Source organism: Leptomonas pyrrhocoris, assembly GCF_001293395.1.
Source record: "Leptomonas pyrrhocoris isolate H10 chromosome Unknown, whole genome shotgun sequence".
Classification (NCBI taxonomy): domain Eukaryota; phylum Euglenozoa; class Kinetoplastea; order Trypanosomatida; family Trypanosomatidae; genus Leptomonas; species Leptomonas pyrrhocoris.
Genome location: NW_015438357.1, coordinates 1,891,166 through 1,911,445, shown reverse-complemented (window position 1 = coordinate 1,911,445; position 20,280 = coordinate 1,891,166). Strand labels below are relative to the sequence as shown.

General features: G+C 50.1%; 11 protein-coding genes across 17 annotated transcripts; all 11 read left to right on the top strand.

The window, feature by feature from the left end:
• Nucleotides 1-1,100: 1,100 nt before the first annotated feature.
• ABB37_00625 (putative PFPI/DJ-1-like protein putativecysteine peptidase Clan PC(C) family C56) lies at nucleotides 1,101-1,789 on the top strand (the record flags this gene model as incomplete). Its single annotated transcript, XM_015796905.1, has 1 exon — nucleotides 1,101-1,789. The coding sequence occupies exon 1, from the start codon at nucleotides 1,211-1,213 to the stop codon at nucleotides 1,787-1,789; it is 579 nt and encodes a 192-aa protein (XP_015664913.1). The 5' UTR covers nucleotides 1,101-1,210.
• A 720-nt stretch (nucleotides 1,790-2,509) lies between these two features.
• ABB37_00624 (putative mitochondrial hypothetical protein) lies at nucleotides 2,510-3,655 on the top strand (the record flags this gene model as incomplete). Of its 2 annotated transcripts, none has more annotated exons than XM_015796904.1 (1): nucleotides 2,510-3,655. In XM_015796904.1, the coding sequence occupies exon 1, from the start codon at nucleotides 2,579-2,581 to the stop codon at nucleotides 3,653-3,655; it is 1,077 nt and encodes a 358-aa protein (XP_015664912.1). In that variant the 5' UTR covers nucleotides 2,510-2,578. The 2 variants fall into 2 exon arrangements, with proteins under 2 accessions (XP_015664912.1, XP_015664911.1); XM_015796903.1 differs by having other exon boundaries at nucleotides 2,513-3,655.
• Nucleotides 3,656-4,151: 496 nt separating this feature from the next.
• Nucleotides 4,152-4,709, top strand: ABB37_00623 (putative calmodulin; the record flags this gene model as incomplete). Of its 3 annotated transcripts, none has more annotated exons than XM_015796902.1 (1): nucleotides 4,152-4,709. In XM_015796902.1, the coding sequence occupies exon 1, from the start codon at nucleotides 4,272-4,274 to the stop codon at nucleotides 4,707-4,709; it is 438 nt and encodes a 145-aa protein (XP_015664910.1). In that variant the 5' UTR covers nucleotides 4,152-4,271. The 3 variants fall into 3 exon arrangements, with proteins under 3 accessions (XP_015664910.1, XP_015664909.1, XP_015664908.1); XM_015796901.1 differs by having other exon boundaries at nucleotides 4,168-4,709; XM_015796900.1 differs by having other exon boundaries at nucleotides 4,199-4,709.
• Nucleotides 4,710-5,217: 508 nt separating this feature from the next.
• On the top strand, nucleotides 5,218-6,654 carry ABB37_00622 (hypothetical protein; the record flags this gene model as incomplete). The annotated part of the gene is made up of 1 exon (XM_015796899.1): nucleotides 5,218-6,654. Exon 1 carries the CDS (start codon nucleotides 5,320-5,322, stop codon nucleotides 6,652-6,654), a length of 1,335 nt encoding a protein of 444 aa, XP_015664907.1. The 5' UTR covers nucleotides 5,218-5,319.
• A 657-nt stretch (nucleotides 6,655-7,311) lies between these two features.
• ABB37_00621 (putative nucleoside diphosphate kinase) lies at nucleotides 7,312-8,471 on the top strand (the record flags this gene model as incomplete). Of its 2 annotated transcripts, none has more annotated exons than XM_015796898.1 (1): nucleotides 7,312-8,471. In XM_015796898.1, exon 1 carries the CDS (start codon nucleotides 7,458-7,460, stop codon nucleotides 8,469-8,471), a length of 1,014 nt encoding a protein of 337 aa, XP_015664906.1. In that variant the 5' UTR covers nucleotides 7,312-7,457. The 2 variants fall into 2 exon arrangements, with proteins under 2 accessions (XP_015664906.1, XP_015664905.1); XM_015796897.1 differs by having other exon boundaries at nucleotides 7,336-8,471.
• An 825-nt stretch (nucleotides 8,472-9,296) lies between these two features.
• On the top strand, nucleotides 9,297-11,268 carry ABB37_00620 (putative T-complex protein 1 eta subunit; the record flags this gene model as incomplete). The annotated part of the gene is made up of 1 exon (XM_015796896.1): nucleotides 9,297-11,268. Exon 1 carries the CDS (start codon nucleotides 9,550-9,552, stop codon nucleotides 11,266-11,268), a length of 1,719 nt encoding a protein of 572 aa, XP_015664904.1. The 5' UTR covers nucleotides 9,297-9,549.
• A 1,106-nt stretch (nucleotides 11,269-12,374) lies between these two features.
• ABB37_00619 (putative mitochondrial 30S Ribosomal protein S17-like protein) lies at nucleotides 12,375-13,451 on the top strand (the record flags this gene model as incomplete). Its single annotated transcript, XM_015796895.1, has 1 exon — nucleotides 12,375-13,451. Exon 1 carries the CDS (start codon nucleotides 12,513-12,515, stop codon nucleotides 13,449-13,451), a length of 939 nt encoding a protein of 312 aa, XP_015664903.1. The 5' UTR covers nucleotides 12,375-12,512.
• A 619-nt stretch (nucleotides 13,452-14,070) lies between these two features.
• Nucleotides 14,071-15,037, top strand: ABB37_00618 (putative Proteasome beta 2 subunit; the record flags this gene model as incomplete). Of its 2 annotated transcripts, none has more annotated exons than XM_015796894.1 (1): nucleotides 14,071-15,037. In XM_015796894.1, the coding sequence occupies exon 1, from the start codon at nucleotides 14,273-14,275 to the stop codon at nucleotides 15,035-15,037; it is 765 nt and encodes a 254-aa protein (XP_015664902.1). In that variant the 5' UTR covers nucleotides 14,071-14,272. The 2 variants fall into 2 exon arrangements, with proteins under 2 accessions (XP_015664902.1, XP_015664901.1); XM_015796893.1 differs by having other exon boundaries at nucleotides 14,125-15,037.
• Nucleotides 15,038-16,010: 973 nt separating this feature from the next.
• Nucleotides 16,011-16,952, top strand: ABB37_00617 (putative mitochondrial hypothetical protein; the record flags this gene model as incomplete). Its single annotated transcript, XM_015796892.1, has 1 exon — nucleotides 16,011-16,952. One exon carries the CDS (start codon nucleotides 16,011-16,013, stop codon nucleotides 16,950-16,952), a length of 942 nt encoding a protein of 313 aa, XP_015664900.1.
• Nucleotides 16,953-17,565: 613 nt separating this feature from the next.
• ABB37_00616 (hypothetical protein) lies at nucleotides 17,566-18,850 on the top strand (the record flags this gene model as incomplete). Of its 2 annotated transcripts, none has more annotated exons than XM_015796891.1 (1): nucleotides 17,566-18,850. In XM_015796891.1, exon 1 carries the CDS (start codon nucleotides 17,819-17,821, stop codon nucleotides 18,848-18,850), a length of 1,032 nt encoding a protein of 343 aa, XP_015664899.1. In that variant the 5' UTR covers nucleotides 17,566-17,818. The 2 variants fall into 2 exon arrangements, with proteins under 2 accessions (XP_015664899.1, XP_015664898.1); XM_015796890.1 differs by having other exon boundaries at nucleotides 17,569-18,850.
• A 359-nt stretch (nucleotides 18,851-19,209) lies between these two features.
• ABB37_00615 (putative mitochondrial hypothetical protein) lies at nucleotides 19,210-19,685 on the top strand (the record flags this gene model as incomplete). Its single annotated transcript, XM_015796889.1, has 1 exon — nucleotides 19,210-19,685. The coding sequence occupies exon 1, from the start codon at nucleotides 19,242-19,244 to the stop codon at nucleotides 19,683-19,685; it is 444 nt and encodes a 147-aa protein (XP_015664897.1). The 5' UTR covers nucleotides 19,210-19,241.
• Between the last annotated feature and the right edge of the window lie 595 nt (nucleotides 19,686-20,280).

The following is a 20,280-nucleotide window of genomic DNA, read 5'->3' as shown; positions in this document are numbered from 1 at the left end:
TTTGTAGGATAGCGCTTGCCTGATTTCGTTTTTTTGTTTCCTCATTATCTTCGTTTCGAGTAATCCACGTGTAAGAGAGGTGACGCAGATGGGACGCAGGGAAAAAAAGCATTGACCCGCTTTCGCATTCGCGCTTAACAAAGCTGAAAGATGTCTGCTACTTTCAAGACGACTATTCGATTCTACGAAAAAGCTTAATGAATCTTGAGAAGTGACCTACAAAGCACGCAGGCTGTTGTTCCCTGTTGTCTGAACACTGTGAACATAAACATCGCATCTTCGCCGTGCGTTACGAGCAGAGTGGGTGTAGGGGTTCCTCCTACGTCCACGATGTTCCTACAGCTACCTTTGCGCCAATCACCCCTTTTTACCCTACTAAATGAAGTCGGAGAGCGTGCTAGCGTCTGGAGTAACACAAAAGGTGAACACCCCTGCACAACCTCACTGTAAAAAAGAAATGAAAGGTCCACCGACAATGCTTTGCAGCAAAATGCTCACCACAGTCCAGCTTCGCTCCACGAGGTCACACGAAGAAGAATGAACAAGACTGCTGAAAGCGGAGTCGAAAAAGAGAGATGTGGAGGAGGGGGGGGGGCCGATACCACAAACGCTGCTGCCATACCAGAGGCCATGGAGTTTCGGCATTCTAAGTGGACAGTAGTCCACAAATATGTTGCTTGAGGTGAAACCCTATTTCATTAGGTGGGGGGACATTTGATGGCAATTATGGTGAGCCCAATTCGTTCCAGCACCTGGAGCCCGTGGAGGCAGCGGACTTTTTGTACAGCGTGCCTTTTTTTCCCCTGCAGAAATGTGTTGAAACTATTCTGTCTGCTCGTTGTACCAGAATTGGAAACGCTTCTGGAACGGCAAAGAAAAAAACCTGTGACTGATAACGCAAACAACAATAGTCTTGTGTTTTTTTGCGGATTGTTTGAATGTATAGGATTATCTAGCGTATGGGGTGCAACTGGAAGAAGAATAACGTTGACTCAATCGTTTCTTATCTTCTTGGTCTTCTTCTTTTTTTTTGTATGCGTGTGTTTCTATCCTTTATCGTCTTTATCATCCCATCAATATTGAAATTCCTGGGTCACACAGCAACGAAACCAGCCAAAAGGTCGTCCTCGCTTTTATCAATCGTTTTATCGTCCTGATACCCGTTATACTCACACAAATTCGTCGTTTTTTTTCGTATCTTTCAATAAAAATGACAATAAAAGTCCTGATGTTTGCCGGCGACTTCGTCGAGGACTACGAGGTCATGGTGCCGTTCCAAGCCTTGGAATCTCTTGGTGTTACGGTGGACGTCGTATGTCCCGGAAAGAAGAAGGGTGAGTGCATTGCCACTGCTATTCATGATTTTACCGGTTGCCAAACTTATGTGGAGCTCCGCGGCCACAATTTCACCATTACGAAAGATTTTGACACCGTGAATGTTGAGGAGTACCGAGGTCTTTACATTACCGGTGGACGTGCTCCGGAGTACATTCGCCTCAACCAAAAGATTATTGAGTGGACTCGCCACTTCTTCGACAAGAACCTCCCTGTTGCGGCGATTTGCCACGGTATTCAGGTACTGGTTGCTGCTAACGTTGTCAAGTCAAGGACTCTCACCTGCTACCCGGCTGTTTCACCTGACGTCACTGTCGGAGGTGGCGCGTACAAGGAAGTGCCGCCGAACGAGGCAGTGCTCGATGGAAACCTTGTAACCTCTCCTGCGTGGCCCGGCCACCAAGCAATTCTGCGTGAATTCTACAAAATGCTAGGCATAAAAATTACCATTTGATTTTTTTTATCTTGCATGAGAGAGTGGCTTGTGGAGGAACAAATTGAGCATATTATGAGAAGTACTTCTACCGCTGGGTGGCAGATGCACACTCTTTTTTTTTCCTTACGACACCAACTATTTGACTGAAACCGTTCTTTTCTATACACACATCAAAGCTTTACGTAACTCTTTTTATTTTACCTTTTCTGTTTCAATGCTTCAACTGCAAGGTTGCGTGAACGTAAAAAGATCATTTGAGAATTGTTGAAACGTAGCCTAAACGTTCTTTTCATTGGTGAAATGAAAAATGAAAAGCCACACGCAAGCATAGTTTCATTTTATTGTTTCCTCATAAAAAAAAAAAAAGGAAAGACGAATTTCTTCAGTAACAAATCCGATTGCTGGAAGACTACGACGTAATGTTCACAGCAATTACACCAATGATAATGATAATAATAATAATAGTGATTGTGGTTATTATTACTGTTATTATTATTATTATTATTATTATTAAATTTTACAAACAGTCTCGTAACTGTGGGCTAGATGTTATGAATTCAAACAGGATGCCAGTAATCAATATTTCTGCATTATATATATAAATATATCTATGTTTACTTCCCCTGTCTTATATCTCTCTTTGACTTTACTTTCTTGTTGGGTCATTTTTGTTTCTTGGTTGTAAACACCCAAAAACAAAAACTGCTAACTTCACTTTGAATGATTGGTCAATGATCAGTAGCTGTGCCGTTGTTTTCTTACCCTGTTCGCTCCTAGAATTCTTTTCAGTAGAAGAAACTCAGTGCGATGTCGGTGACGAGAAAGTTGGCATTTCAGCCCGACATCCTCGAATGGATTGGGCTCCAGAAAACTCCTCTCAAGGCGCTGCGGAAGGAACGCTACAAGATGGAGAAAGGCTTCATTGCCTACGGAAACGATTTCGTTCAGTTTTTCCGCGATCGGGGCAACGACAAAGAAAAAAAGGATGAGGCGGTTAGCACCACGACAAGCGATGATAAATCTGCCCGTGCGATGGATCAGTATTACGAAGCGGAAGATTTGACAAAGCGGATGAAATGGAAACGGGTCACCTGGGACGACGACGCGGATTACACCAGCTTTTCAAAGCGAGTGCTTGACAACGACAGCATGTTTAAGCGAACGCCAGCGTTTTCATTTCTTTCGATCCACGTCATCAAGGATCCGTCCACCACCCAGCTGCTGAACATCCCCGCAGGCAAAAAGATCATTGAACCGGGGACACTTACAAACTGGCTTTTGCAGGAACGTGAGCCGAAAGCAGTCGATTTATATCCTGTTCGCGAAACGGCGGAGCGGCGTAGCGCGTTTCACGCAGATTGGACGTCGGGATCTGTTAAATTCATAGACACTGCCTCCGCGCAAGAAATCCTCACGTTTCTCTCCACCGTTGCTCCACGGCTCCAAGCGGTGCAGTTGAAAATGGAGGCGCAACAGACGAAACAAACTGCGGATATTGAGTACGTTCGAGTGCGCGTGGGCACCACCTTGAAGTTCAACACATACAACACAAGTTTCTGGGATGATCCCAAGCGCAAGACCGACCCCGACTTTGTCAACCCCGACGAACTGGATCAGTTTTTGAAGGGAATGCTGAAGTCAGCGTTTCTTTACCGTTGGTTTTTGAAAGGCCAGGAAATACGTGTTGTGCCACCTGGACGTGCGTACTACGTCGATGTGGAAAAAAAGGAAATTCAAGTTCCAGCCAATTTTGCCGACTACAATTGGCTGAGGGCTCATTCTCGCTTTGAGGCCTTGGAAACAGTTGTCGACAGTTTTCGTCGTTTCTGGTGGTTCTGGTTCTCTGTAGGGATGATTTTTGTTGGTGATGTTGAGCTGTTTTAAGGACTCTTTTTTTTCTGAAGAGTTTGTTCTCTTTCTGCAGTTCCTTGTGTGCCGTTTTATGGTCGTTGGTCCTTGTTTGGATGATTGTTTTTGAAGCTTCACAGATGTTCGTGTGTGTATCAGTTGTTACATCAATTTGTCTAATGCAATTATTAACACTCGCTTATTATTATTGTCTCGTGTCACACAAAAAGAATCATTCCCTTTCATTAAACTTCGTTCGATGAGCATGATGCTGCTTTATTTGGGTTTTGCACGTGACAGTCGGTGCTCGTATTGAAAGCATGATATGCACGAGAAAATTTAGGCTCGGGATTCAAGAGCCATGGTACAATTATAGTGTTTTGTTATCTTGGTGGTTCAGTGTCCATTTGGCAGGTAATATATTTTTGATGCTTGCGTGACTTTTCTTCCCTATATATCTTTGGTCATCTTCTTTTCTTCTTTTTTGGCTACACATTACATACTTCTTTCTCAATTATGTTACGATTAATTGAGTTTTTTTTTTTCGAGTTTCTATCGCTTCGGTATTCTTATTCCCTAGCAATAAATTGAGGAAAAACGTTTTGTTGAGGTTTCAAACGTTCTGGTCATTGGAACGTTCTCTTGATTTACTATGTCGCGGTCTACACTGATGAAAGAGGCCTTTGGGCTTCTACAACGGGACGGCAAAATTCCGAAGACATCCGTCCCTACTGCTTTGAGAGCCGCAGGACTCAATCCTAGTGAGGAGAAAATAAAAGAAATTATGGCCACGGCTACCGATATAGATATGGCAGGATATGAGGCGCTGGTTGCCAAGCACGATGACAAAATGGATACTGCAGAGGCAGTAAAAGAGGCGTTTCGTGTTTTCGACAAAGACCTGGACGGCACCGTGTCCGTGGCAGAATTTCGGCACATCATGACAACGATGGGCGAGAAGTACCATGAAGAGGAATTCCGCGACCTGATTCAAGGTTTTGAGGAGAACGGCGTGATTCATTACGAAAAGTTTGTAGATAAGATGCTTGCACCCTTCACCGAACACGGTAATCCAGAAGACATGCGTTAAGACGTTGTTTACCAACCCGGAATTCTTTAAATGTTGTCAACAACAAAAGAAGTGCTGGGTAGCGTACCCATTTTATTCGCTGATGTTTACTAGCTTTGTCTTGTACCGTCAGGTACACGAAACAAAAAGAATTGTGCGTGCTTCCAATTTGGATGAGCGAGGTGCGTACCAACAAACACAATAGCAAGCAAGCTATCACCAGATGCACTTGGGAAAAAAGTGTGTTCTCACCTGCTCATAGATGATCTCCTGCATAGAAAGAGTTTTGGTTTGCAGTAGATAGTGCTTTTTGTTTCTGTATTCGAGCGTTCTCGGTTTTTTTTTTCTGTGTCTAGCTCAATCTTATTTGAATGAAATGCGCCTGCTGGTTTAGAAGGCGATACCCTTGCTTTCTAATTCTTCACTGGTTTTCTTGCCAACCTCTCTTCACTTTATTTGCAATTCTGTTTTCATCCGCTCTGTTGCCTTTTATGCGCTTTTCATACGGGTACACACGCAAACGCAAAAAGAGCTTTATTTCGAGTGCCTCCTCTATCTTACGCGCTCACACAGAGAAAACGAAATAGTAATTCAACAACAGTCGATCTTAGGCACCCGGCGCGCGCTCACGATGGTGAAGATCAAGACGATTAGTCGCTCCGAGCTGGAGTGGACGAAGGATCGTGCGACGGAAGTTCCCAAGGCAAATAGGAATTACGACCCAAAGTTTAATCCGATGGCCAAGCAGGTGGAGTTTACGCGAGCTGTCCGCGCCGCCAAAATGGATCGAATGTTTGCCAAGCCGTTCGTCGCCGCCCTGCCAGGTCATCAGGATACAATCCAATCTATAGCTACCGATATCACCAACCTATCTACGGTTGCCACCGGCTCTGTTGATGGCGGAGTGATCGTATGGGATGTCATGACCAAGAAACAACGTGCAGTGATCGACGCCCATCGTCACTCCGTCGACGGCGTGGTAATTTCACCTGATGGCGTTGCCTGCTTTAGTGCTTCCCGTGACAAAACTGTGAAGATGTGGGATCTCGACTTTGACCCCGAAGTTGAGCGCATTGAGCCTGTTGCGGAGTACCTCGGCGAATTTCCCTTTTCTTCCATTGACCATCACTTTGAAAAGTCGTGGTTCGCGACATCGTCGGACGTAGTGAATATTTGGGATGTGAATCGCACGCAGCCGCTTCAGCGCTTCTCCTGGGGTGATGACACCGTGACGTCGTGCCGCTTTAATAAAATCGAGACAAACCTAGTGGCCTGCTGCATGGCCGACCGTGGCGTCTTCCTTTATGATGTCCGCAGTCAGTCAGCTCATAGCAAGATTGTCATGGAAATGTGCTCCACGTCGCTGTCGTGGAACCCGATGGACCCGAACGTGTTTGTCACAGGAAGTGACGATCGCAACTGCTACCTCTTTGACATCCGCGTGCCCGGTCGGCCCCGCAACGTTTTCCAGGGACACATCCGTCCTGTCACTTCAGTTGACTTTTGTCCGACGGGCAACATGTTTGCGGCGGGCTCGCAGGATGCGTCGCTGCGTATTTGGGACCTGCATCAGACGACGAAGTCGGACTCGATTGAGATGTTCCACACGAAGCGCATGGCCGGTGTGTGTGCTGTAAAGTGGTCGCCCGACAACAGCTACATCTACAGCGGCAGCGAGGACGCCGTTTTGCGCATTTGGAAGTCGGACGCCAGCAAACCGATTCGCCCATTGCGCGGACCTGAAAAGCACAACTTCAATTACATGCGCTCCCTTAAGAACAAATACTCGAACTTCTTGGAGGTCAAGCGCATTAGCAACCAGCGCAACGCACCAAAGGCAATCTTGCGCACCTCCCGCCGCATCAAGAAGGCGGAGAAGCGGGAGGCGGTCAAGGAGATGTCGCGAATTCACAGCGACAAGATCAAGCCTCTGGCGAAGCGAAAGACGTATGGTTACGTGGAGTAGGCAGTGGAGGCGCCTTGGAGCTCAGCTTTTTGAGACATCTCGCAGAAGAAAAGATGACGCAGTTCACACGGAAAAGCAGACAGCTGGCGCCCCATCAGCTTCCCTGCATTTTTTTTTCCAGTTTGCTTCGTCTGTGGCCGGTCTTCTGGGTCGTTTTCTCGGATTGTTTTCAGCTAAATCTTAACTCTGTTTTTTTGTTTGTGAAATGTTTCGTTTAATGAAGAATGATGCTTTTCTTTCTTCCACAATTAATGCTTCCTCTTTTTTTTTTCTCTTTTCCTATAACGAGGCCATACATTTTTGACTTTCAGCTGTTGAACAAGTGCCGTGCTTGTTATCATAAAAAAAACGAAAAGCGATCTCTTTTTTTCTCTACATGCGGACGACCGAACGGAGCAACTTCGAGAAGCAAAAAGGCCTGCGTGACTTCAGCTTTCAAAGCTCCACGAGGAGAAAACCGGACGGCGGTGCCTGCGCAGAAGAGAGGAAAAAGGGCTGTCCTTGCTTTTAGATCAAAAAATTTTCCTGCTTGGTTTCAAGAGTACCTTCCCCGATTTAGTAGGTGCCGCATTTGTTTTCTCTGTGCTCTTCGTCACTTCCACTAGCTACTTATTTTGTTTTCGTCAACTATCTTCGCTATTCTCTCCAAGACTTGCAGCACCTTTTTTTACTGTTATTTCAGAATCCTGCACACACCCGCTCACACTCCCTCTCCCTCCCCTGTCTCCCGAGGTACATGCACGAACAATAGAGCTGCTCTTGTGTTCAAAGTTTCATTCCTTTTGTTTTTCTCCATTGGAAACATGGCAAGCGATGAACGCATTGCTTTCGTTGTAGAGTACGCCGATCCACACGCGGGGCTAACACGAACATATCAGTTGTGCTACTTTACAGAAGATAAGACAATAGAAATGTACGACTTGAAAACAAAGCGATTGTTTCTAAAGCGTTGCGCATATCCATCTCTGAGCGCGAATGAGCTTTACGTCGGCGCCACCATCAACGTCTTTTCCCGCCCCCTCCGCCTCGTTGACTACGGCGATGAGGCTACACACCGGCGTCTGTCTGTCAACACGAGTGAGTGCATGCTCGGCATCGACATGGAGCACCACAGTGCAACGGCGGGGACTGTCGTTGACGCTCTCACGACTCAAGATTTGCGTATCACGTCAGCGCGCTTGGTTGAACTCCCGCAAAGCCTGATCGACCGCATCGCGGCTAGCTCGGCGCGCGTTCTACTTTTGTCGGTGAGCGGCGCCGATGCACGCGAAAAAATTGCAGCAGTGGCGGCGCTGCACCCCGCGGCGGTGATACAAGTCGCCAACGAGGGCGACGTGCAAGAAATCATGCAGACAATGATGGGCCCTGGAAAAACGACGGCGACGCTGCGGGACTGTGCTGTGTGTGTCATCAAACCGCATGCCATCACGAGCAGATATGAAGGTGCTATTTTACAGCGGCTTGTCGAGGAGGGGTTTTACATCAGTGCTCTAGGCTCTTACCAGCTCACCGTAGCCGACGCGGAGGATTTCTTAGAAGTCTACAGCGGCGTTCTCCCCGAGTACAGAAAGCTTGTAGAGCAGATGGCGTCTGGCCCGTGTTGGGCCATTGAAGTGTGCGCGGAGAACGCGGTGCCGGCGTTGCGCGCGGTTTGCGGCCCACACGACCCTGAAGTGTGTCACGTCCTGTTTCCTCACACGCTTCGTGCCAAATACGGAGTGGATCGTGTGCGGAACGCGGTGCACTGCACTGATTTAGAAGAGGATGGACCGCTGGAGTCCGAGTTCTTTTTCTCTCTTTTGCAAAACAAGCGGTAGTAGCCTTGAACCATCGGAAAGGAGAGAAAATGGGTAAGTTGGTTCGCAATTTTTACCTTTGCGCACACGACTCAAAAGAAAACGGTGAATGTTGAGCTTGTCGTAGCTGCCAACTGCGCATGACAGCGTTCAACGCTTTCCTCCCTTGTCTAGTCTTTTTTTTTTTGGAAAGCAAGTGACTATTTTGCATTCCCTTTTTTTTTCTGTGACGCTCACTAAAGTGGTGCTTGTACAGTTTTGTGTTGGTTTTGTTGTTGTTTGTTTGTTTCTCTCAACGGGATACGGGCATCTTGTGCTCCCCTACCTCTTTTTTAGACGATGTACAGCAGGGGAGTTGCACGTGAGGGTTTCACGCTACACGTCTTCCTCTATGCCTTTCTTTTTGGTTTCGCGGGTAGGCAACGGAACGCTGCGACGACGATGTAAACATGGCTGCACTCTGCGTATTGGAGTGCAAGTACAATAAAATAAAAAGACGGCACTCGTTAACAGTTATGCATGGCATTGTCGGATTTACGAAAGAGTATTTGATGAGTGGCGCCGTTGGAAGAGGACACCAGAAAGTTGAGACTGAAGAAGAGTTGGCCGAAAGTCGCCTTCCTGGAATCATTTTGACGCTACCGTGTTCCATTAGGACGTCCCTTTGTTTTCTCTGCTGCTTGTGTTTCTCGCTCACAGCTCCCATCCGCTTTTCCACTCTTGAATATTTTCTATTCAATTCGTCTGCAAAAAACAAAAATACATCTTTTCCTTTGTGATATGATCTTTCTCCTCTTTGCGAAACGTTCTGTGTAACGCTTCTGCGATCACTTAATGCTACATGAAGAGAGAAAAAAAAATTGCTGTTCACCAAGTTTTATTTGAACAAGCATTCTCCGTTTGCCAAACAGGTTACACGTTTTTTTTTTCTTTGTACTTCTCAGCGTACTCTAAAGCTACTTTCTAGAACTGTTGACACATCCCAGCAGGTGGTGCCTTTTCTTTCTTTCTTGGTTTCCCCGTCGCACCCACATACATACATACAAGCGAAGGACGGTAATTTTCATCTCTTTTTCACAAACGCAGCTTTTTCGTCACCATGATCCAGCCGCAACTTGTGCTGCTGCGCGAAGGTACCGACACCTCGCAAGGCAAGCCGCAGCTGATCAGCAACATCAATGCCTGCATCAACATCGTCGATACCGTAAAGTCCACCCTCGGCCCCTGCGGTATGGATAAGCTGATTCACAACGGCCGTGATGTGCAGATCAGCAACGACGGCGCGACCATCATGAACCTGCTCGAAATCGTGCACCCCGCCGCGAAAAGCCTGGTCGACATCGCTCGGGCGCAGGACAACGAGGTGGGCGATGGCACGACGTCGGTGGTGGTGTTGGCCGGTGAACTGCTAAAAGAGGCGAAACAGTGCGTGGAGGACGGCATCGCGCCCCAGGTGATTATCAAGGCGTACCGCAGTGCGCTGGTCGTGGCCATGAAGGGGTTGGACAATCTGTGTGTCCCGTTCAAGGCCGAGGACAACTCCAACGAGGAGAACTTGATCCGCTGCGCTGAGACGGCACTGAACTCGAAGCTGATCAACACGGAGCGCCGCTTTTTTGCGGAGATGGCCGTGAGGGCGGTGTCGGCGTTAGACAATGACATGAACCTCGACCTCATCGGCATTAAAAAGGTCGTCGGCGGTAGCATGCGTGATAGTGTTCTTGTGGACGGTGTAGCCTTCAAGAAGACGTTCTCCTACGCTGGATTTGAGCAGCAGCGCAAGAAGTTCGACAACCCCAAGGTTCTGCTGCTGAACATCGAGCTGGAGCTGAAGGCGGAGAAGGACAACGCCGAGGTACGACTGAAGGACCCAAAGCAATATCAATCCATCGTTGACGCTGAGTGGAAGATCATCTTCGACAAGCTCGACAAGTGCGTCGCTACTGGCGCCAACGTGGTGCTCTCCCGGCTCCCCATCGGTGACCTGGCCACGCAGTACTTTGCGGACCGCGACATCTTCTGCGCCGGCCGCGTCGCCAACGATGACATGACGCGCGTGTGCATGGCCACCGGCGGCGTGGTGCAGTCCACACTGACCAACGTACTGGCAGAGGTGCTCGGCACGTGCGGCACCTTCGAGGAGCGCCAGGTCGGCACGGAGCGCTACAATTTCTTCACGGGCTGCAAGACGTCGAAGACGTCCACCGTGATTCTGCGTGGTGGAGCTCAGCAATTTATCGAGGAGGCCGACCGCTCCCTCCACGACGCCATCTGCATCGTGAAGCGCGCCATCAAGACCGGCTCCGTCGTAGGCGGCGGCGGTGCGATCGAGATGGAACTGAGCAAGGAGCTGCGCGAGTACTCGCGGACGATTCGCGGCAAGGAGCAGATGGTGATTGCGGGCTACGCCCGCGCGTTGGAGGTGATCCCGCGCCAGTTGGCTGCGAACGCCGGCCACGATAGCACCGACACGGTGAACAAGCTGCGCCAGAAGCACTACATGACGAACGACGCGCCGAACAACAAGTGGTACGGCGTGGACATCTTCAACGGCGGCGTGTGTGACACCTTCGCCAACTTTGTGTGGGAGCCGACACTGGTGAAGCGCAACGCCCTGCAGAGCGCCACGGAGGCCGCGTGCCTAATTCTCTCCATCGACGAGACCGTGACGAACCCCGAATCGGAGGCAGGGAAGAAGCAGGCCGCTGGTGGCGGCGGTGGCCGCGGTGGTAACATGGCCATGAGCAAGGCTGGCATGGGTGGCATGTTCGCTGGCGCCCCCGGCGTAAGCCGCATGAAGGGTGGCCGAGGAAAGTAAAGCATTGTTTTTTTCCTTGCTTTCCTTGGTCGTGTATGGGTCTTTCTTGTGAGGCAGGGGCTACTGTTTCACTTTTGTATTTTGTATTGTTTGATGTTTATCACTTGTAATGCTTCTCCACTTGAACGCAGCTTCGACAGAATTGTGCGGGGAGGATCTCTGTTTTTTTTTCCTGTTTTTGAGCTCCGTTATTCATTTACTCCAAGAGACGCCTCATGCTTTTTTTTTTTAAAGCTGGAACTACGATGAACCTTTTTCTCTTGCGAGTGTTTTGGCCTATTCCTCGAATGTCTGACCTCCCTTTTTGCAGCTGTCGTTGTGCGCATCGCGTTTGTCTCTTAAGGAAGACGCAACGGCGACTCGGCGAGAGAGAAAGCCATTTTTGCGGATGAGGATGCCTGTGCTTGAGGTGCAAGGCACGAGACGAAAAGAGGACATGTGTATCTTGGGGACTGAAGTGATCTTCTTTTTTTTTTTTCTGGCGGGGCGAGGAAGCTGCGCGTTGTTGAGGACGTATGATGCTGCGTCCTTGTCGTGGGCGTTGAGGGCCATTTGTCAACGGTTTTGTTGTTGTTTCTCTGTAAGTGGGATGATACCCGTTAAGATCCTTTTGTTTGTGTAAATAATACATGTCGAAGTGCCCAAAAAACAACACCAAAAAAGCGGAAGCTGCCTTAATGAAGTTATCAATGCGGAGAGCACTGGAACGGCCATTCGAACGTGTTGTAAGGCATGAATCGCATTTGGGAAGCGTGACGACGGCGTTGACAGATCTCGATTTATTCATTCTGACGCAATGTTCGAGCATCTAAGTGATTTTTTTTTTTGCAATGGACATACGCAAGACTATCGTATCTTGACCTCTCTGCTTTTCGTCGTTGTCTTTGGAAAGGTGTGTTGCCACAATATCGTGTTCTGCGTTCTTCGGACTTTCCACTGGAGATCGCGTGCGTTGCAGCAGAGGAGCCGTAAAAGAAGAGCAATAGCTTGGAGGTTCAGCTTCGTTGACAATCTTCCTCTCTTCCTCTCTTTCCCTCTTAAAAACTGCTTCCGGCCTCATTTCAACCACAACCACTTATATACGTATACTGTTACTACATCTAATAGTAAGAAGAGAGGTGAAAAGGAAGCGCGAAGAGCTTTTCCTCTTCCATTGGAGAAGCGCTGCACAAGGATTTACATTTTTTGTTGTTGTTTGCATCTACGGGAGGGTCGTGAAAGCGGCAAGAGAAATAGTAACTAGGATGTTTCGTCAATCGTTTCTCCGCCTGCCGTGGTGGAACTTCCAGACCGAGCACCGTCAGCGCTGTGTCATGATGTACGGTGGTGCTCGCACCAAGAACACCCACAACGCCAACCATCGCGTGTACGTGCGCAAGTTTAAGCGCAACGCGTTCCCGAACCGCACCCGACACCACTGGGCGGTGTCCATGACGGGCGTGCAGGGACAGCGTCCGCGCCGCATGCCGTGGCCGTACGACCTCACCTCTATGATCTTTAACCAACCTCGCCAAGGCTCTGACAAAATCGGTTACGTCGTGGGCACGAGCATGCTCAAGACAGCTGTCGTGGCTGCGAACCACATGGTGTACTACCCCAAGTTTAATCAGCGTGTCTCGCGCACGAGCCGCTTCTTCGCGCACGACGAGGACCTGGCGTGCGTGGAAGGCGACCTCGTGCACATCAAGCAGTCCCGCAAAATATCCAAGTACAAGCACTACTACGTATTTAGCATATTGGAGCCGAACGTGGAGGGACGGGAGCGCCTCAAGCTCGGACTGAAGGCAGTCCCGCCGCCGCTTTTCGGCTACCCGGTCTCGCGGCGTGTGGTGAAGCTGAACTTGACCAACACGGAGGGCACAAAGGAGAAGCTGGCGGCTGCGATTCAGGAGCACGTCCAGGACGCGTATCGCTTTGCTGGTCCGACGCCGGATCAGCCGCGTGCGAAGTTGACCGACTCCGCCTCTTTCGATGACGCCAACAAGATGATTGCGCCGAACGCGCCGGAGACGACGGCGCTGCCGCACGGCGAGGAGCCAGCGTTCTTAGGCGATGGCCAGGCCGTAGGCAACGAGTTCAGTGAACCTGATGAGGATAGCAGGCAGAAAAAGGGTGAGGACTACTGGATGAACTTGCAGCCCAAGGAGCAGTACGACTACAAGAATCTGAAGAAATCACCATAGAGTGTCCCGTGGATGACTGGAAAAAGAACTCACTTTCCTACTCTGCCCTCCTTCGTCTTGAACTTTCGGGTCGTCGTGAGCTCCGTTGTGGAGGTATCATTTAAATGGTACGTTTCTTGCTGTATAGAAACGCTTTTGTTTTGCTCTCATCTCCTATGTGCTGTTGAGGGGAAAACGCGACAGGAGTTGTCGTTTTCCGTCTTCTCGTTTTGTTCACAGTAGAAAAATGCAGACTATCTGTCTCTCTTGTTGAGCCACAGCAACAGCATTCGTAAAAGGGGAAATTTGCTTTACAGCTCTAATGCCGTACTTGAACAGACCGCGGTAGGGTTTGCTTTCTACCTTTCCAAAAGAGGAGGAAGAGCGTAAAGCTGCTTCCTTCCTGGAGGCGGTTCTAAAAGGCGTTTCTGCTATTTGTGTGGAATATAGGTGTTGAGCATCCGTCACTGGAGAGACAACACAATGCCTGGTCGAGTAGACGTCGTACGTTGTCCGCTTGGATCATTTTTTGCATGTCTCTGGCTAACTCCTGGGAGTGGCTGCATGGACCTTTTTTAAATCTTTTTCTCTTTTGCTTTTTCCCTATTTTCCCCCCTGGACCGATTCCCTGTTCTCCTTAGTGATTTCTCGATATCTTTTTTTTTCTTGCATTCGTGTTTGCATATACCAACAAGCTCCCGTTGCAGACGCATCGCATCCAATCTGCTCCTATTTCCCTCTCTTTATTAGTTTCTCCTGGTTGTGGGTCTACGTAGTGAAGAGACAGCCGTTGCCATCGTCCGATCAGAAGAATAAACCTTTTGCGGAGATAAGTTGTCACGATGCCCGGCTTCGACTTTGAGAACGTGCAGCGCAACCTCAACCTCCAGAATGAGGGCCACGCGGCTCCGCGCACGCTCAAGACGGGTACCACCATTGTCGGTGTGGTGTACAAGGATGGCGTCGTTCTCGGCGCCGATACGCGTGCTACGGAGGGCAACATCGTCGCCGACAAGCGCTGCCGCAAGATCCACTACATGGCGCCGAACATTATGTGCTGCGGCGCCGGCACCTCAGCGGACACGGAGGCCGTCACGAACATGGTCTCCTCCCACCTCGCGCTGCACCGTCTAGAGACGGGGAAGCAGTCGCGTGTACTGGAGGCGCTGACGCTGCTGAAGCGCCACCTGTATAAGTACCAGGGTCACGTCAGCGCCGCCTTGGTGCTGGGCGGGGTGGATGTGGAGGGCCCCTTCCTAGCCACCATCGCCCCGCACGGCAGCACCGACCGTCTGCCGTTTGTGACCATGGGCAGTGGTAGCATTGCGGCCATGGCGCAGATGGAGGCGTCGTACAAAGACAACATGACCTGCGAGGAGGCGAAGGAGCTGGTAGCGTCTGCGATTCGCAAGGGGATCTTCAACGACCCCTTCAGTGGCACGCAGGTGGATGTGTGCGTTATCACAAAGGAGTCGACGGAGCTCATTATTGGGTACGACAAGCCGAACGAGCGCACCTACCCCCGCCAGGAGATCTCGCTGCCGCCCGGCACGACGCCGGTTCTGAAGGAGGAGATTCGCAAGCTGGTCACTATCGTCGAAGTCTAGGGGCTGTGTATCGCAGGGGAGTTGATGGAATCGGCCGAAGACATATATATATATATATGAAGACGTTGGTTGTTGAGGGCGACAGAGAGATATTGGGGATGGCGAAAGTGAACGGTGGCAGGTTGACCGAGAGGTGGGCAAAAAAGAGACTTGGACATCGCACTCGTTTCAGTGACAACGAATCGTTACGAAGAAAGCCGAGCGCGCTAAAAGCGCTTCGAGCTGTCATTCTTGCGGTTTCCCCTTGCTCTATGCGCATCCTCTCCTTTTACAGCAGCCCGTATGATGTTCTTCTTCTCTTCTTTGACTCGTATGTTTTCCCTCGAAGCTATTTACTATTTGTCGTGAAACTATTCAGAAAACAGAAAAACATTCCCGAGACACCACTAACGAAGAGCAGCGCAAGAGCGACTGAAAAAAAAACGTTCTTCGACTGCGAAGCATCTTCTCCGGCCTTCTCGATACACGGAGGCCGCGGCGAGAAAAAAGTTGAGGTCAGATTTTTTCTCCGAAGGCTGATACAGTCGGAGCTCAAGGAAATCTGAAGAATTTCCTTTAAGCGGTATTTTACCAACTTGCAAGGCAAGGGCATGAAACACCCACTTCATTTTCTAGTCGATCTACCGTTACTGTAAGCAAGAATCTTAGCTTTGTTGTCAAAACTTTCTTTTCCTTCGGCTTCTTTCTTTTTGTATCTCACGTGCACTTCTCTCGTACTAACGGGGAAGAAACTTCCTTTGCATTACGCTGCAAGTTCGTCGCACTCGATGATAGTGTACCAACAACGAAAAACGAAGTACACTCGCGCTGCACAACCTCAATTGAGCGTGCAGCTTTCTCTTCAGTACCACCGGCTGCTCAACTCACGCTCGGCCCTGACAATCTTCTTTTTTCAAATTCCACTTCTTTTCACCCGTTAGGTGCGGGTAATTCGTAGGCTGCCGCGGAGTTTTCTCCTCTTCTTTTGTCGACGATGAGTAGTGTTCGACTGGCAGGGTGCAACCCGACGTTGCTGGACTTCGTTACGTGGGCCGTTCTCAAAGGCTGCCGCCTCTTCCAGCGAGTGCACATTACGCCCCTCGGCCTCGTCGCTACGGAGCGAATCCCCGAGTACGACTTCGTCGCGGTGGTGCCGGTGGAGGCAACACAGAGTCTGCTGAGCATTGCCGACGACCCAACGTTTGCTCTGAAAGTGTCGCCCGAGACGCACGGTGACCCGGTCCCGTTCTGGGAGGACCTGAACCGCGGCTCCTTCGCTTTCGTCGGGTTCTTGACCAAAGTCCTCCTCACCGGCCATCCGCGTGGGGTGCAGAGCTACCTAGACGTGCTGTCGTTTGATCAGGCGATGCCCATTGGCAAGATCGCCGACGCAGCGCAGGCGACCAAAGGTTACAAGGAATGGACAGCCCCGTTGGTGGCGCAGTGCAAGGCAGAGGAGACCGACTTCGATGTCATCTTCCGGCACGCGTACTGCCTCTTCCGGCGGCACGCGATCCCTTTTTGGTCCTCGAGCGATCTCGGCAGCGCGGGACACCCGTACTTTCAGCACTCTCCTTACGCCCAACGCGGCTCTGGCGACTTGATGGGCATGGTGCCGGTGATGGACCTGGCGTTGCACTCCCCAACGCCCAACGCGACTATTGGTTACCCAGATGAGGCGATGCTGCAGTGGCTCTCGCAGCAAAAGAAGGCAGCGGTGCAGAAGGAAAAGGGCTACTTTGTCATGCAGGCTCTGCGCGACATTGAGGAGGGGGAGGTGATTTCCGTCAACAAAAACGCATACTTCAACTTCGATGATGACACGTTCAAGGCGTGGTTCGGCTACCCGAACACGTCGCAGGTAGCGGCGGAAACGGCGGACCCCACGAGTCCGACGCCGGCGAGCATTCAACCCAAAGAAAACAAGGCGAGCTGATACATTTGTCTCGTCCGTGTCGCCCTTCTGTGGACCTTTTCTTTTTCAATGTGTGTGTGCGTGCGTTCTTCTGCTCTCTCCTGTTATTTATATTCTGTTGCTGTCTCGGTGCCGGCTGGCGTGTACGCGCTCTACCTCTTTCTTGTTTTGCGGATGTCTTTACAGATTTGTATACCACTCCTCTTTTGGCGTGCGAAGCGGCGGTGAGTCATTGATACCCGCCATCATTTAAGAACCGCAGCCAAAGGTAATATGGACAAAGAGGAAAATATCCCTGCGAGTATTAGCTCGGAAAGGTGTAAATCAGTGGGGGCTTCCTTGTTTTTGGCACAAGTGTGAAGGTAGAAAAAAACAAGGAAAGGCACAGGCGGGGTTTTTGGCGCCGCTTCACAATTAATGAAGCGTGGGCGGCAATGCCGTAGCGGTGCTGCGCTTCGCATTTCTTTTCATCTTGTAAGTACTTGTGTTTGGCGCTCAGTCCTTTCATTATTATTATTGTCCCTCCCTTCCGTCGTTCTCGGCTCCTGTCTCCTTCTTTTTTCTTTGTGCGAATTCGTGCTTCTCCTTTTGGAACAATTTCCCTTTCACTTTTGCTTCAACCTGCTTTTCGTTAGCAGTTTGTCATCTCGCCCATACGGAAGCTGATTTAAAGCTGCTTTGATCTTACCGAAACGTATAGAAGGTGTGAAGAGAAGAATCCTCATATATATATTTCTCGCACGTCCATAGAATACGCAGGCAATGAGTGGCGCGTGCTTTTGCAAGGCCATCTCACCTACACCGACACTTTCCGCCCATTCAATTTAGCTGACGTGACAGTCGACAAACGAGCAGCATTTTGTTTCTTTCCCGTGTGGTTTCTCGCAATGTCACAGGTGCCGACAAGCACTTCACTACGGCCACCCAAAGCTGCGCTGGGAAATGAGAGGCGCATTTCAACAGCATATGAAACGGCAAGCTGCAGCAGCCTCAATCGGCTGCGTCGACTGCGTGATCGGCAGGTGCGACAGTTTCCTCTTCTGTGCAACCACCTAAGACGGGTGCATGAGGAGTGTGAGGAGATGAAACAGGAGCTGGCGACGGTGCGCCAGCAGAGGGACGCCTTCCAGCAAGAAACCTGCACCCTGCGGACTCTCGTCAAGTTAACGGACCACCCAGAGCTAGCGGCGGCCGCGGCCAGCGAGGCGGCAACACAGAGTCTGCGTGAAGAAGTGAGGCAACTGCGACGGCGCGTGCGCCAGCTGGAGCAGGAAAAAGTCCAATGTTTGCTTCAATCAGAGGAGATGTGCGAAGCGGCAGAGTTTTACAAGCAGCTTGCAGAGCAACCGGTAGCGGAGAGCTTTCCCATTCAGCCGCGCACCTCTCTAGCAGCCCTGTCGTTCATTGAAGGTTCCTCGCCGGACAAGACATCTGCAACCTGCGCCAAGAGGAACACGCCGTTGACTGACGGTGATGCTGACGATATGGAGGCGAAACTAAGTTGTCGCCTTAACACCGTTCCGGAGAGCGCGCGTCTTCCCTCCTGTTTCGTGGAAGAAAAGGTGAAGCCGCTGCATGCCGCTACGGCTGTTAAGGAGGCGAGTCGAGTTGTACGACCTCCATGTACGGTGGACGACGGAAGGAATGGTAGCGCAGGGGATGCAGAGCAACGGTTGCGTTTCGAGGGCACCATTGCAGCACCTCCGCCAGCGTCAGCACCGCCACCAGACAACGCTTTCACATTCGCTAATGAGACGCCTCGCGTGCTGCGATTCACGGAAATTCTTCGAGGCCAAAATCGAATGCTTACGAAACGCGTGGAGGAGTTGGCGCAGCGAAATGTGGCGTACGCGAAAGAGGTGGCTGCGTTGAAGCTGTCGCGCTGCCAGCTCCGTGGAGGAGGCGTCTTGAAGGAGTAGGAAGGACAAGCGCGTTCAGTTTTCCTTCCTTTTCCGACTGGTATGTAGGTGCGTATGCCACAACCTTTTTTTTTGTATTCATATGCCTGCTAGTTGTCGTTCTGCTACTCTGCTATCCCGGACAGGATCCACTCTGCAGAAAGAATAACCCGAAGCATGAACCACTACGCTTTGGTCCTGTGAGGAGTTCGAACGTGCAACATCTTTCCCCTCTACGTGGCTGACACAATCGTTGGCTTCACGGTGCCGCTATGAAAGTTTCTGCCGTTTAGTGGCGTAGCTGTAGGACAGCAAGGTCAGTTCAGAATCGTCCATGACTTCCCCTTCTCTTGCACGTTTTTTTTTTTCTTTCAATTCTAGAAAATTTCCCCCAAATCAGAGCAAAAAAAAAATGTCGCAGCTATGGGTAAAGCGCGCCAAGGCGGAGATGACGCGGCACTCGCGCCTCCTCGAAACTATCAATCGCATATTTCCGCTGCCCTTTGAGGAGCGTCGCTCTCGCGTGGGTATGATGTCGTACGGTACCTACCGCTGGATGCGGTACTTCCCGGTCGTCCTCGTGCCCGTCGTGCTCATCGGTGTCTTGCTAGAAACGCGCGACAATCCGCAGGAGCACGTCTTTACCTCCCTGCATCTTTGGCTGGCTGATCATGGCGTATTCCGTCACGATACGGTGAAAGCGCTTAATCCCGCCTTCGAAGATGAACGGCGATCGATTCAGTGGAAGGCGAACGACCGAAAGTGGCGCTTCACCGGAACGGACATGCCGTCGGAGCGCGAGATTCGCGAGTTCGCGGCGATCAACATTGACCGTCAGTCCCCCAAGAACCTCTGAAGACTTGTTTGTGTGTGTATAGTCTGCTGATAGCGAAAGGAGAAGGAATTAATTCTGGTCAAGTCTGAAATCACAGCTGGTGATGACTGCTGCTGTCTATTGCTGTCGTTGTTTGCGAGTCAACTGCACTCAGTTCTCCATCTGCGCAAAACCGAACTACAGATCAATCAAAAGAAAGGAAAAAAAATCAACAACGAAAGCTCTCGTTTTAAGGACGATGTCTGGCGGTCAACGCACAGCCAAAACAGATGCAGAGAGGCGCATCTGTCGAATGCGTTTTGCACTAAAACACACGTCAAACGAAACAGCAACCACAATTACATTAGTATTATCCATGAGGAAAAGATTATAAGCGTCATACGTCGCTGGAACAAGAAAAGTAATAGGTTGTCTTCTAATCGATGACGGTTGCTGTTGTGCTCATCACACATCTCAATCATGCGAGTCATTTCTTTTCATGTGTGCGCTTTCCTTCTCTTCTTCCTCTCAAATTACTCTCTAACCATTTTTCATTGATGCTCATTTTCCTTTTCTGATTTTTTTCTTCGTCATTTTTCCTGTGCACACCTGCGTTTTCCCTCTGCGCTCGCTTTTT